Genomic DNA, 16,420 nt, shown 5'->3' with positions numbered 1-16,420 from the left:
CTAGAAGAACCAAATTTTAGTTCTCATAAGTCGTAGCACAAGCTCTGATCTCTCTAAGTGTCTATAGAGTGAGAGTGCTTGTGCTAGCAAAGTTGCAGAGTCTGTTGGAATATTTTTGTCAGCTATATCATCTTTCAGATATTCAGGGTCTGGTTCTCGTGCTAGCAGACTGCATGTACCTCTCTAAGATATCCACAAATAATTGTGCGTTTAAAGGGTGAACATTTTGTTCTCTCAACGTTTTACTTTGTCTTCAATAATTTCTGGTGATTGATGCAATAATCTCAAAAGAGATTTATCTTATAAACTGGACTTCAGCAAATTTGGTAATAAATAAAGCAGTGCAACAAAGTCAAGGCGCTTGTGAGCTAGTTTTTGTACTTTAACCACCTCTTTTGTTTTTTGGCCAACAAGTTAACCACCTCTTTTGGAAAAAAATGTGATAGATTTTATCAGAAACAAAGGCTTTTGTTGCCGAAACAACACTTATCGGTCGCGCATTATATTGCTGTTGTATTGTATCCCAATATCCCATAGCTTTTCACTGTGGATTATTCTTGTCCATAGACTGTTTACACAAGTTGGCGAACACAACTTTCAACAGAAAAGCATTTCCATAACTGAAAGTTGCATAGGCCCAAAAGCAATAGTCTGCAATAAATGTAAGAGAATGTAAACTTGAGGCCAAACCATAAAACCTTTCAGTAGAGTTATTGAGAAAAAGACAAGCTAAATCGGGGGAAGATTTGTGGCTAGAAAGGTATGCACGTGAATGCAATGAAACATATCAATCTGTATGAGTTCAATCAGATTCTGACGCTTTTGATCATCCCACTCGAAGTTTCTGCTGTTCCCACCACACACGTGGTCCAGTTGTACTTCCACGTCATCTCACTTATATTTTCTGTCATTTCTATGGTAAACTGTTAAGACTTTGGATCCATAATTTTTATACCCTTTCATTTTTAACATGTTTAACTTAATGATTTATAATGACTGGTTTCCACTTTCAAGATTACAAATTTACATGCTCAACATAACTTCCCAAAATCCATGTAACTTATTGATCAAACCATGTTGAAGTAGTCATTTCGTTGTTGGTCGACTTAAGCATAAACAATTTTTTTGGATGAATGACAAATATGAATATATATGATCTTGGTTTGATATGCAAATTACATTGTGGTTAAATCTTCAAATACAAAGCAAACAAATATATATTGGGAGTCAAATTAAAAAAAAAATTCGGATCAATATATGATTGCATAAAACCTTCTAGGTCGTTTATACATTGAACGTTAAAGTATGACAGCCACATATAATAATATTATCGCATTTCGAATGTGAAAAACAAGTTTGACTGTTAAAAATACTAGTATTGTCTGTACATTAAACAATCCAGTTAGTAAAAAGTTAATGGATAAGAACATTGTTAGATGCATGTGCCGTCGGCTTATAATCATGTTAAAGTATATCCATGAGACGCTCATATTCCAAAGGGATGGCTGCTAAGAGTTTGACTACGCCGGATTTTAATTATAAATATCCCATATGCTTTTTAAATAGATATGATAGGTTTGACTAATTGATTTCCATTCCACTTTTTTAACTGGGTTAAAAGAACAGAAGATAGAACTAGGTAATTTATTTGACCATGTCATTTTTTGGTTAATCTTTGACCACGTTGCTCTTAACACGTGTTTTTTGAATTTTAGTTGGTCGTTTATTTTCTTTCACAAATATATTATAAATTTGTAATAGAGTTGAAAAAATAGTAATGCATTAAGTATTTACGTTTAGGAAATATGATGCATAACATATGCATATGTCTCGCGTTGATGTCACCGGCAAGAAATGTGACATCTCTCGCTCACAATCATTCAGAACCAAACAGCTGGTTCTGTTCGTCTTTTGTCCTCACTTTCATTGGTGGAAATATTCCGATTTTGCATAGATCTTCATAATACATTCGTAAATTTAATTTATTATATTTACACAACAAATCAATTTCATCAGCGTAAAATCTTTCTTTGTTTTCAATAAAAAGAATTTAGATTACTTTATTTGTGCATGTCATTTTACATATGGATCATGCTAATTTTTTTTGTATTCTTCCAGTTTTATCGATTCTTTTAAATGACTAAAATCAACTGTTGATGAACAATGGTTTCAAATATTTTTGCAACATTATAATCATAAGTAATCCGAAATTGATAAAAAAAAAAAGTAACTTCAATTATTTTCCGGTTACATTTGAGAGAAATCAAAACTAACAATTCAAATAAATAAACAGAGAAATAAATGTTCTTTTTGACATTTTCCTTTTGACATTCGTTCAAGTGACTAAACTAACAACAATATCAGACAACTGAATTTCTTCCGCTAAAAAAAAAAAATTGGAAGACGAATCTTTTAATCAATCAAAAACCGGTCCGTATTCAAGCCTCCAAAAAACCGGTTAACCTGAGAACCGAATTACGAACCCGGCTCAGATCTCGGCCTTTAAGAGTCCTTCCCTGACCTGTACAAACGGAAAACGCCATTTGACCGCTTTCGATCCTCCGTCCAACGATCAGATGCGGCGGAACCATTCTCCTTCCTCCGTCTTCCGAATATTCCTCATCCTCAGAAGAATACTTCCTTCCCGGAATATTCACCGGAAGCGACGATGATGAGAAAGCCGCTGGTGAAGAAGGCAACGGCGTCGTTTTACTCAGCCTCGATGTGTTTCTCATTTTGGTTTCGGAGTTTTCTCGGAAATTAACCGGACGGTTCTCTTTCTCGATCACGTCCTCACGGCGGCGAATCGGGAAGAAGCTGTCGGAGAAAATGATCTCAGATTCGTCGAACTCTTCCGACATTATCAGAAACTTAGGGACTTTTAGGTTGTGTAATAAGAAAAATGTTTTAGGTTTTGTAATTGTAGGAAAGGTGAAATTAGATTTAGATTAGAGAACAGTAAGAAGAGGAGACGAGAAGAAAAGGGTTTATATAGAGGAAGAAGAGAGGAAACGTAGAGAGTACTCAAGTCTTCTCTTTGTGTCTTATCTGATGATGTCATCATAATGGCATTGAGTGCGGACCCCGCTTTACTTTCTATATCTATACACTGTTTGTATATGTGTTTGACATTTCTTTATAAATTATTATTTTAAAATCATTTTATGACTTCGAAATAGAATTTTATCTTATCTGTAAGTAATGTATGTGTATAAATGTAGATCGAGAACTCTTATTGGATTGAATCCTTCTTTATTTTTCCCTGATTATTTCACTTGACAAAATCTTTTCCCTAGGATTTTAATTTAGCTCATAGTCATTGGATACTCTTTTTGTTGATAATACGATCATATTCTTTTATTTGATTCTATTTAGTAGTCTTTTGCTGGAAATAACAATATAATCTAAATTTTCATAGGGATCCCCCCGGAAGTCTTTCCAGAACCTGTTGAATAATTTTGATGGATTCTGTCATTTCGCTAAGTCGTACTAAATAACGAGTTAATGAATCTCCTTGTTTTTGCCTCTGAATTTCACATTCAAATTCATCGTAAGACTCATAACGATCAACTTTACGAAGATCCCATGGTATTCCGGATGCGCGTAACATTGGTCCGGATAAACCCATATATAGTATACATACCTTTTGTAAAAAAATCGTATATGAAAATTTAGGTAAATAATTATAACATTTCTCTTTTTAGATAGTCATTTGTTAAAAAAATGGATTAATGCAAAACCGTGAAAATTAACTAGGGGTTATTTGTGAAATAACCACAACAAAAATCAAATTTAGTTTTTTAGAGAGAAGGTAGAGAGATATAGGAAAAGAAAAGAAGAAAGAGAAGGTGATTTGGTTAGTTTGTTAATTTTGGTTTTTTGTTGAGTTATTGGGTGCAATTTCTCAATTAACTATATATAATTAAATAAACTTAATTGCTGACAAAAAGAACTTAGAAAATCATTTTTTGGCAACATAATGTGCACATTTTTATTTTTCTATACAGGTTCATTGATTTAAGAGGTCTGAATAAATTTAACTAATTTGAGATTTACCAAGGGTCCAATATAATTCACTTCTGTGATAGATTTATTAGAAATAAAGTTAATTTGCAATACGTTTCAAATAAAAAGAGGATGATTTTCCCATGATTTTAAGATCTGAAAATAATTTGGTAAAGAATTTTCATTTCCTAAAAATAGTCTACAAGACTACAACTCATGTAAGACTGAGATTTTCGCAAGTCCATAGCCCGAACGTTCGAGTCAAATTGAAACATTTCTTTTACATTTCCAATATATTTCATTAATCAATAGTCACTCATTTTCCTCGATGTTTCTTGTTGAATGAATCAAAACTTATTTAAAATTTCATGTAGTTCAAGAAATCGACGACACAAAAAATGGTTTATACTTGTACTTAAAAATTAAAACACTACTTCTATTTTTAAATAAGGCCAAATTAAAAAACCATCCTATTAACAAAATACAATAACAAGACTGATTCAATTTTTGAAATGTTGACAAAAAGAAGACTGATTTAATTTCGGTACAAATATACATGAATAGTTAAGTAGTAGGTACACAGGCCAATCATAAATAAATTAAGAAAAACTAATCAATAACAATCAGGAATAGAAAATATTAGTATAGATGGAAACTTGGAATTATACTTTTGCAGTGTTTTACTGAAAAAGGAAGCTAGGTGTCTGCGTGTTCTGACAAACCAGTCTCCGTTTCTTGTGGCCCACGTATTGTTTCATATTTTTGTATTTCGTTTTTTTTTCCAATTTAGTACTAATATTTTACACTACAAAATAATAAATTAGTTTTATAAAAAATAATAAATACCATAGCGTCAATCCTTTGAAATGTTTTTAGTTTCTTCCAAGCCTTCAGATTATATTTTTAGAATATACATAATGCACAACTGTCTACACTACATGGCCAATTAATAATTTAGAAATACTCCCAATGGCCAATACTATCTATCATTCAAGTTAACAACACCTGATTCGAAGGATTAGTAAGTTAAGAACACCTTATTACCTTATTGCCATGGAAGTACGTTCTAGAGGTCTTACCGTTTGCTTATCAAATCTTGTGAACCTTAACAGTTCATTTTTGAAACAATATTTACAATTTAGCAAACAAAAAAAATCTTAGTGATGTCTCCACAAAAGTTTAACAACGACTCCGGTCGTTCTTTTCATGTTTTGAAATAGAATCCTTGGTTTAGAAAGAATCTATCTATCTATACTATTATTTCAAAATTTATTTTGCTGATTTGTAAATTTCTCCATAATTTTAGGATGAATAATCAATTTTAATAATATCATTATATCTTAATATTTATGATTTGTCAACTTCTCCACTATTTTAGAATTAATCATTAATTTTAATAATATAATACTGATTTGACATCTTCTCTCTAATTTTACGATGAATAATTAATTTTAATAATATAATAATATCTTAATATTTATATTTTTCATGATTTTTGAGAGAATATATAATAAATAGATATTAACAAATTTAGCAATAATATCATACTAAAATTTACTCTCTTTTTTTGAAACAAAAATTTACCTTGTTTACTTTATGATATTAATGGTTTATATTATAGCCAACTTCTCCTTGTGATTTTGGTGGTTCATATCATAGCCAGTTTCTTTGGTTCTTATTAAAAATATTGAACCGATTAAAGATTATTACAAAAATAATGTTAAGCTGTTGAAATTTGAAAATACATGGAAATATACAAAATTTGTTTCAATGAAATTGGTGTTCTTAGTACTGTATAATATTTTTTATTTGTTTGTATTAATTATATGATTTGGTGTTGATCAATTATATTTTTCAAGATTATGCTTATGTTGATGAACATTCACTTGGTAACTTACGATCGAAATTATTTTAATAGAATTTTATTGTTCCGATTAGTTTTGCCACCATTGACTGTCTATACCACATAATATAGAACTAATATTTCACGTCTTAAAATAAACTCCAATAAAATAATTAAAATCACTCTTTGTGATGATTTTCGGCTCTCAAAGATCTCATCACAAAAGAAGCTTTGTAACCGGAGTCGGATTTTCAGGTGAAAGGTTTGGTGGATCTAGGTTTTCTCCTTCTCGGTCCTTTCAAAGATTTCCGTGTTGATGGCAGGTGGGTTTGTCGACATCTCTCTTCTGTCCTCCAGTTCGGTAAGTTATCTAGCGAAGTGTTATTCGTCATGGAGAGGAGTCCCGACTTTCCTCTTTCCCTTTCTTGGTGTCTTACACTGAATGGAGGCTCGTTCTTGTCTCAAGGGAGGTGGTAGTTTATTCTATCGCTTCGTGCATGGAGGACCGATGACTGGGTGGTTGTCGAGCTTTTGTGACTCCACTTCTGCAATTTCTTGCAATTTTCATGGATTGTCATCTAAGTCTCTCTCACTCTTCGGGTATGGCGGTTGCTCTCTCTTTGTTGTCGTGTCCCATCCCATTGTGTCCATCCTGCTCTGCCTCTTGTTATGGGGTCTTGAATTTCTTCAGTCCACTGGCCGTTTCATCTTTGACGAGTACTCCGATGCTTTCCCGATGAAACGCAACAGAGACCGGCGGCAGGTTCTCTGTCACTGGGGCAAGGCGCCGATTTGAAGTGTCAGTGTGTCATCTGCCTCTTCTTTTCGGCGATGGAGACTTGTTTGGACTTTGTTCATCCCTGTACCAGATTTGTCGGTGGTGTGATCCGGTAGAACATTGTTCTTCTCTCTTGCAGGTTCTGGAGCTGGATTGGATGGTGCCTCTTCGCAGCCTGTCTTTTTCTAATAAGGTGTAGGGGTGGTCTTCGGGTTGTGCAGGTCCACAACTTGTGTCATTCTTGGATACTTGTCTATCAGTTGCTTGACCTTGGCTTTTTCAGGTGCTTGGTCGCAGGTTTTACTGTCTGACCATCTCGGCTGCAGCTTAGAAAGTCGTCCACGAGCTGTTTTTAGTGAAACCTTATCATAAAGAGCGGATTATCGGGCAAGCCAATTTCTACCGGGTTCTGTCTCTCGGTTTCACTGTGGTTTCTCCTTCTGCGGCAAGTGGCCTGCTCCGACTTGGTGAGGCCGGTGGTTAGTTGTTCTGCTTGTTGTGTCGGCCCAATCTAGTCTAGGGAGAGTCTTTGTTTAGTTGTTTTTCCTTTGATCTGTTTCTTGTTTCCTTTGTACTTCTGTCAAAAATTAAAAATTGGTAATAATATCTTAACATTTTACCAAAAAAAAGATTTGTAACTAAGTTATAATTACTTATTTATGACATAAATGGATTTTATGAACGTTAAATTTTATATTCCGATTAATGTGATAAGTGATATACTTTTTGAAATTAAAAGATCATTGAAATATATATTTTGTAAAATATCAAATTTATACTTATGCTGAATATTTTATAATCTGAATATTAAATAATTGTATTCCTATCTAAATTAAACTAACTTTCATTTATACTTGGCGAATATTAAATTATTTTTTGATCTTGCAAATCACAACAGTATATTAAAACCAAAAAATAAATAATATACAAACGAACAAAATAAAAAAGGGGAAATTTCAATTCAACCACAAGTTTGATACCACTTTTCAAATTTACCATTGATGAATGACTATTTTCATAAACACCTAAATTTTTGATAAAATAACATTAAGCTAATTTTTTTTAAACATTTATAGAAGACTTATAAACCCAACCCCAACCCCTTAATACTAAATTCTAAACAATAATCACTAAAATTTAAATCCAAATGTTAGTATATTTATTTATTGGTGGTATTTTTGATAAGTGGTACTTAAATTGTGGTATTTCTAACAATTTCTCAATAAAAACACATTAATTTTTTAAAAAACATAAAGAAACAAGAAAAACTAAGATTAAAATATTAAATAATATAAAATGATAACGTGTTTCACAATTATGTTTAATTTAATTTTGAGGGTTTCTTTCGATAAACATTTTGTTGGTATATTATCATCAAAGTTATTTCAAGTATATTCATTTATTCTAAGTAACTTTACCATCATTCACTATACCACATAATATATAATGAATCAGTTACCTCTTAAGATACTAACTTTAAATCTATATCAAATTAATAATTTATATTTAAATAAAAAATTAACACTTAAATTAAAATACATTAATCCGCACAAGGTGCATGTAATCTAGTTGTATATATATATATATATATATATAGTGCAAATATACGAGTAAGCATAGTTAGATAGATACATGCAGGGGCGAAGCCAGGTTACCCACTATGGGGGCCTGTGCACCCGCAATATTAATTGATAATGTAATTTTCGTGTAAAGAAACATAAAATTTCAGCTAGAACAGATGGTAAAATGTTGGTGTGCACCCGTAACAACCAAGGTTCGATTCTACCTTTTGACATGTTTCTATTTTATTATAAAGAGTGCACCCAGTCATTATACATCCTGGATTCGCCCCTGGATACATGTAACTGAAGAAGATAAGACTATGAGGAAGTCCTTCAAAACAAAACATCTAATAAGCAATAACGACCTAATTACCAAAGCAAAAGAAAGTGGATATACTTTTGGAAGTATCCATAAGTCAAAGCAGAGCTATAGATTGATAAGAAAGAAAGTTTGTTACGGGATGAAAAGCTAAGAACACCTCCAATAATTAGAAACCATGAATATTTCTAAACAAAAAAAATTAATATTAAAATTATTTATTTATGTTTTATTTTTTTAAACTAGTTAATCATCTATTTGAATGACATGCATCTTTTTAGTATCCTATAATTTTCTAAAACCTCATAACTAAATATTTTTGTTCATTCTTTCTCTTAATTTAATTTTTTTTTGTTTTTCTTTAAATGCTAAAAACTCTTCTTAATACTACCATTGGAATGCTCTAATGACATGCATCTTTTTAGTATCTTATAATTTTCTAAAACTCATAACTAAATTTTTTTGTTCATTCTTTTTCTTAATTTAATTTTTTTTTTGTTTTTCTTTAAATGCTAAAAACTCTTCTTAATACTACCATTAGAGGTAGGGATGGGCACAATTACTCGTTACTTGGCTCGTATTCGCTACTTGATCGATACTTGACTCGTAAAGTTGAATATTCGGTTTGACCAAGTCGAGTATCAAGTAATCTATTTAAATTACTCGCAAGTACAAGACAAGTATCAAATATTCAAATCAAAGTAACTACTTGGCGTTGTTTGGCTTGTTACTCGTTTTTGTTGATGAACAAATTTACATTTTTAAATCATAGTAAAATAACTTGTTTATATTTCTATTTTCATAAGTTAATCAAACATATGTGATATATCTTGACGTTTTTTTATTTTTTAGATATAATATTTCTTGAATTGACTAAAATATAGGAAAAAATGAAATATTCTGTATGCATAATATACTTACTTAGTTTTGAATTTCGGCGAATTAGCAAAAAAAAATTACAAATAATTATTAAAAATTTACAAATTATTTACAAGTAACAAGTAATAAAACAAGTTAATCAACTTGCAAGTCCATCAATTTTTAGCAAATACTTGAAATTGTAAGTATTCGTTTTTAGCAAACCAAGTACAATTAATTTTTTTTACTACTCGTATAAACCAAATCGAGTACCAAGTACATCAAAAATACCAAGTACCCGGCTTGTGCCCATCCCTAATTGGAGGTTCTCTAAGGGCATCTCCAACCCTACTCCATTTTCAACTCCAAACATCATTATGGAGTAAAATTTTCTCCAACTCCACTCCATTTTCAACTCCAAAATGGAGTAATGGTTAGAGTTACTTCATTTATGGAGTAATCTTAGAGCATTTCCAATGTAAAACTCCATTTTTCCTTCAAAATGGAGTAAAAGTGAAAATGGAGTAAAATTACTCCAATCCTACTCCATTTTCTACTCCATTATGGAGTGATGAACAAACAAAAAATAAACTACTCCATTTATGGAGTAAATTTTATTATAGAGTGAGATATGGAGTTGGGTTGGAGCATTCCTTACTTCATATCCACTTTTACTCCATTTTAGAGAAAAAAAATGGAGTTGGGATGGAGATGCCCTTACCCATTACTCCATTTTGGAGTTGAACTTTTTTTATTTATAAAATGGTCATTTGAATCTTTAATGTTTTTATTTTTTTACTTAAATAATATTTAAAATGATATAATAACATGAAAATAGTATATTCCACAAATGATTATTTAATAATTTTAAATAAATGCATAAAATAACAGAAAACATAAATAATAAAAATAAAAATAAAAATAACATAAAATAAGTAATTTAATAATCTGGAAAATCCGTTCCGGATCTGCTTTTTGGAAAAAAAATGTGTTACATGACATTATGACTACATGTATAATTTTACATAATATGATAATTGAAGATGTGCGTGAACTCGATGCACCAATTGAACTTGGAAGAGAAGCTCCACCTCCGAATATCGAAATTGCAGAAGATGAAAATGTCTGATTTCAAAATTTTCTTGCTCGATTTAGGAATATCAAAGATAAAGAAGCTCATTTTTCATTATGAAATACATTAGTTGATCATTTGTGGGAAAAATATTCTAATGTTCATTGTTGAACCCACATATATGTTGTCTTTTTTAATGATTTCTTGTACTTTTTAATAATAAATATTTTATTCAAATAATTTATATTTTAATTATTTATCGTAAACATTAAATAGTTGGGGTTAATTGGTAAATTTTTATAAGTATAAGATTTTATTTGCAATTATCAATAAAATAAAAATGAAATCATTTAAGAAATATTTTTTTGGAGTAGAAAATGAAGTAATACATTGGAATAAAACCTTACTCCATTTTGGTGTTGCACCATTTTGCAGTAAAAAATGGGATAATACATTAGAGATGCTCTAAGGCTTACTTGTTCTTTTCCAGTGAAGCAAGAGACACACAACCATAATCAGTTACCTACCAATATCAGTTGGTCAACTTATTTCAGTTTCTTGGGTTCATGAATCATGAATATTCTTCTTTTTGGATAACCATATATATTTAAGGGGAATAGAATTATTCTGTTTAACTTTAACCGTAGTGAAAGCCTTTTCACAAAAAAAAATATTCTTGAACTCTGACAAAATATTAAGGAAAAATGAAAATTGATTAAAATTATCTTGGTCCTAGTCAAACACTGCATTTCAATGATAGTCACCATAATACTGAGATGATAGTATGTAAATTAGAAAAATGGAAGTGCATACTAAACTTATTTGTTTAAGGAGTATTTGTATTAAATTTAAATAACGAATTTTTTTTAGAGAAAAAAAGTAGATTATTTGATATGATTCAGTTTGTATGCACAATAACAAATAAAATTTGATGGATATGAAAGACATAAGAGGAAAATTTTGATATGTTACAAAAAAAATGGCTACAAAAATTATCATATATGGTTCTTCAAAAAAAAAAAAAATTATCATATATGATACGTAAATGGTTAGAGCACCCGCAATTGGAATCATTAAGAGAGAGTCCTTAGGAAAAAAATAATTAAATAATCGGTGGACCCCACCAAAATCTAAGAATTCAATCCTTAAAATTCCTAAATAAGTATTCTTTCTTAGTGAATCCTTGCACTATTTGCGGGTCCTGATAACATGTGGCGACCCGCGATTGGTTGATATTTATTTATTTTTATCTAAAAAATAAAAAAAAATAATAATATTTAAAAAATCAAAATACACTTTTTCTAAAGATTCTTTTTGAATAATACTATTGCGGGTGCTCTGCGTGCCGTACACAGTCACCATTCCAACTCTCTTTTCTATATTTTTACATTATGAATGGAATACGAATAAGACAAAATATATCCTAAAATGACAAGAGAGTTTTGGGCATAGGAAGTGTGCGACTGTTGTGTGCAATTACGGCAATCTAGGCCGCGTCAATGAAAACCTTCAAGGGCCCACTTTTCAGATCTATCTTGAAGTGTGATGAGTTTGTGAACCAAACACGTGTTATGATTACCTCATCTCGAACAGAGACGGATCTCGGAGTTGTATGCTTCGATTGACGGGACTCTCGATGACTGTAATTGTCTTCTTGTTACGTGGCATTGTTTTTGGGGGTCAAATGGCAACTTTTGTCTTCTCAAAAAATACTTTCTAGAGTAACGGTATGTCATAGATCTCCTTTTTGTGAATCCGGCGATGGTGATGGTGATGGTGATCGTGATAGTGATGGGGATGGTGATTATTGACTATTTTGAACTAAGCATATGTGTTTAAAATATATTTTGCTGATAATCTCAACGGATCTCAACCAACACTCGTTCTTTTCTTTTTTTAGATGAAGTTTAAGTTTAATGCACAAAGATTAAGAATGTGTAAATTTTAAACAATTTATTTTGATTATATAAATATATCCTTAGACAAAACTAATTCAACCAATAAAAAGGTAATATTATATAACTGGTAACAAATTTCATATAATATTAATTTGATCTAAAATAATGGAAACTTTATCTGCAATAAAAATAATATAAAACTGAAACATAGAAAGTATATAATTTTAAATTGTATAACCAGATTTTGTAACACGCGCGTAGACGTGTGGATTTGTCTCTATCGAGCTTGAAGCTAAAGAATAATAACCAGAATACGTATTATAAACGAATATTCTATAAAGTTTGTAGCCATTACATTTTCTCTTTTGTTAAATGCGAGGTTTTTATATACGCCTCACAGATGGTGAAAACGACTTCAATGTCATCTATAAAGTTCCGAGAAAGAGAGGATTCCAGATGATCAATCAGTCAGGAATCGATTTTGCCATATTTTTATTTTCCTTTGAAAGGTATACACTATGGAGACCTTTTAGGCTATCACATAAATTTATATATAGTCAGATAAGCTCATAAGCATGCATTTATATACTTTTTTTAGATGGGCTTTAATTATGTAGAGAATAAACAATAAAATAGTTGGGTTCAATAAGTCTTCAATTCACAAATTAGATAAGATGAATTGAAGTTTTCTATTAGTATGCTCACATACGTGTGCGTATTTCCAAAGGCATATATGTATGCCAATATGTACAGTATAGATAAATGTAGAGTCAATGTTGTGCTGGCCGCAAACCGCGAGACGTACGTGAAAGTAAATGGCAATGTAAACACGAAATTGTTAAATTTAATAAGTTCTTAAGTTTGTGGCCAACAAAAATTACGTAAGTTTAAGGAACTATCCAATGATTGATGTTTATTCTTATAGGGTTTTGGAATCTTATATTTAAGCAACATATGCATTAAATAATAGGAAAAAAGTTTTCAGCTACCCAAAGTTTACTATAATATGGTGAAAACGAAGTTTACTAGAATGCGTCAACAACTACACGAAGTTTATGTTAATATATGTCACATGTATGAAGTAAATAATAACACGGTGGCAACATCACAATCGGATTTAATTGATTTTAAGCTATGTTAATGGGATCAATCCGTAATTTACTAAACTTAATATTTTATTAAGTTTAATAAACTTAATTGATTTATTAATAAATTTAGTAATTTAATAAACTTTAACTTAATAAAATTAATAATTTATTAAACTTAATAAACTTAAACTTAATAATTTATTAAACTTAATAAATTATTAAGTTTAGTAAATGATTAAGTTTATTAATAAATGATTAAGTTTATTAAGTTTAATAAATTTATTAATTTAAATAAGCTTAATAAAGTTATTAAGTTTATTAAGTAAGTTTAATAAATTATTAAGTAAGTTTAATAAATTATTAAGTTTATTAACAAAATCAATTAAGTTTATTAAACATAATAAATCATTAAATTTATTAAGTTTAATAAATTACGGATTGACCCAATTAACTTAGCTTAAAATCAATTAAACTCGATTATGATGTTGCCACCATATTATTATTTACTTTGTACATGTGATATGTATTAACATAAACTTCGTGTAGTTGTTGACACATTCTCATACATTGATAGTTTCCACCATATTATAGTAAACTTCATATAGCTAGGAAATATTTTTCCTAAATAATACTCCCTCCGTCTTTTAATATAAGTTGTTTTAGGGAAATTTTTATGTTCTAAATTACATGACGTTTTTGGTTTTTTATGTAATATTTATTAACAGTTAATGTTATATGACCAATGATAATATACCTTCTATTTTATTATTGGTTGATTTGTGGTTTGGTAAATAATTAATGATGTTTTTGTTTAGAAAATGTAAAAAATTAATGACTTTCTTAATTTGTGTGCACAATTCTAAAATGACTTATATTAAAAAACGGAGGGAGTACAATAACAGATGATCTGGAAAACATATGCTAACATAAGTACTTATTGTTTGGTTCTTTTTATGATGACAATATATTTAAATCTACACTTTCTTGATTTCTTTTTTATTTATTTTTATTTTCTAAAAATGTAAAAATCACTAAAAAGAAAATGCTAAATGTTTATAAAATAGCACAGTCTAATAGTATTCAGATATCTTGGCAAAAAGAAATAAAAGGTAGTGTCTTCTATATTTCCTTGATGAGATTATGTTGCGTAATTCTCTGTTCGATGCAGTTTAAAATGATCGGCGGACGGATGATTGTTGACTGTGAAGAACATTGTTCATTTGTTTCCTGACCTTCCGGATATTAAACACACTTCATTGAGCCACTAACTTTCGGAGAATGTTGGTGCTCTGGCTGCATGCAGCCTCTCAATTAGCAAGTTAGGATGAAGTATTCCCTTAATTCTTTATGCTTGAAACACAAACAATAATCAGTGGTCATCTGAATTTAAGCCTTGATCTTGTTGGCAGCCTCTCTAGGTGAAAAATCCACATGATCAGAGTATATTTTGGGACTGTTTCTTTTAAACCAGACGTCCTCGCCCAATCCCTACTTTGCTCGGCTAAAGCTTATTTCACAAATCCAGAAGTATTAGTTATTTTCGTTGTTGTTAAAAATAATACAGACTGTTAAGTTCATGGTGTATATATATATATATATATGTATTTTTACCAAACAAAGTTAATAGTATACCATTCTTGTATTATTCTAAATTTCATCCTATCAGTAGAAAGGGAAATAAATATAAAATTTAAGTCATTATTTTTAAAGATATAATATGAGTTGTGTTAGAAAAGGAATATTATATAACTTTTGTGGTGTTTTTTTGTTAACCAGAAAGTATCTACGTCTTCGGCCCAAATAATTTCTATGAACCTGAGACTAACCGGCGCTAATACTAATTATATAGCGTAAAGCATCCTTCCTAGCAAAAATCGGACTAGGTGTCAATAAAACATACTCCAAGCACTAAACCACCAATGCGTAAGTGTAAAACTTTTTTATATTTTTTTCAACAATAAGAACACAAGAAACATATTGTTAACATGTGTGCTCGTTAATGATTTTGAGTCCAACGTTTGACGAAAGAGTGTTCTCATTGTAAGTTTCGAGCCCATGAGATTTCCCGTATAAACGGAGAAAATGTTTCATAGTCGTGAAAATCTTCTACAATTGTATTTATCAAAAAAAAAAAATAATCTACAATTGTAAATTTGTAACTGTATTCATTGTTTGACAAATAAATACATGAATTTAAAAAGAATTGGCCCATTAAAGGAAGCCTAACCTAAACTGACCCAACTGCATCGTAGAACTTAGTATGCCAGGTCGGTCAGGATGGTTCAAGCTTTACAGTTAAATCAACCAATTTCCAATATGCCAAACAAATCATAACTCGAGTTCAAGCTCAAGGATATATGAGTTGAGTGAACCAATAGTGTATGAATAGAATAATTTATTAGATTGGATACCCTTGTTAACATTTGATGTGTAACAAGTAATAACTAATAAGCAAGGTTATCACTCTAGATAGAATTATGAACTTGCCTTCAGCCATGCTTACATTACTAACTACTGCAGAGAGTTATGCACATATATGTTGGTTTTATTATTTAAGTGGGAGGCCAACACTCTCGCTAAGCAAGCCTTGTTTTTTCTTCTTCTGAATTCATAAGCAAACCCTATTGGCTGGATCCATTGTAATTTTTGTCCAGACATTAGAGATTTAATTTGAATGAAAATTTGTGTTACAAAAAAAACATAAACAAATATATGTAAAGATGGATTGTTGACAACCAAATGAAACATTGGTTTTAGATTTTTAACATTTAAAAGCAGTATTCCTAAATTGTATAGCCTCAAATTTTCTTTTAAATGTTTTTTATAAAATTCTCAAAATCTCGAAAGTAGCCATTTAGTATTAATGATCGAAAGAGAGATTTCAGCTTTGACTGCTAAAATTAGTAGCTGAAAATTAAGTTAGATAAAAGGTGTCATCGACGAGGATCATATCTGTATTAATTTCATACTTTTCAATCTCTTTGCAATCTAGTTGTG

General features: G+C 30.3%; 1 protein-coding gene and 1 long non-coding RNA gene across 2 annotated transcripts; one reads left to right on the top strand and one right to left on the bottom strand.

The window, feature by feature from the left end:
- Positions 1-2,164: 2,164 nt before the first annotated feature.
- Positions 2,165-6,737, bottom strand: LOC103835577. Its single transcript, XM_033277968.1, has one exon. It carries the CDS (start codon positions 2,859-2,861, stop codon positions 2,439-2,441), a length of 423 nt encoding a protein of 140 aa, XP_033133859.1. The 5' UTR covers positions 2,862-6,737; the 3' UTR covers positions 2,165-2,438.
- Positions 6,738-8,256: 1,519 nt separating this feature from the next.
- Positions 8,257-15,132, top strand: LOC117127471. Its single transcript, XR_004450529.1, has 2 exons — positions 8,257-9,690; positions 10,898-15,132. It is a non-coding gene; the product is annotated as an uncharacterized LOC117127471 (long non-coding RNA).
- The last annotated feature ends 1,288 nt before the right edge of the window (positions 15,133-16,420 follow it).

The sequence above is a fragment of the Brassica rapa genome, chromosome A08 (genome assembly GCF_000309985.2).
Source record: "Brassica rapa cultivar Chiifu-401-42 chromosome A08, CAAS_Brap_v3.01, whole genome shotgun sequence".
Classification (NCBI taxonomy): Eukaryota; Viridiplantae; Streptophyta; class Magnoliopsida; order Brassicales; family Brassicaceae; genus Brassica; species Brassica rapa.
The sequence above is the reverse complement of the archived record's forward strand: the minus strand, read 5'-3'. Positions and strand labels throughout refer to the sequence as shown.

Excerpts from the sequence above, each read along its gene's own strand:
- LOC103835577 (XM_033277968.1), bottom strand. The coding sequence starts at position 2,861 with ATGTCGGAAGAGTTCGACGAATCTGAGATCATTTTCTCCGACAGCTTC.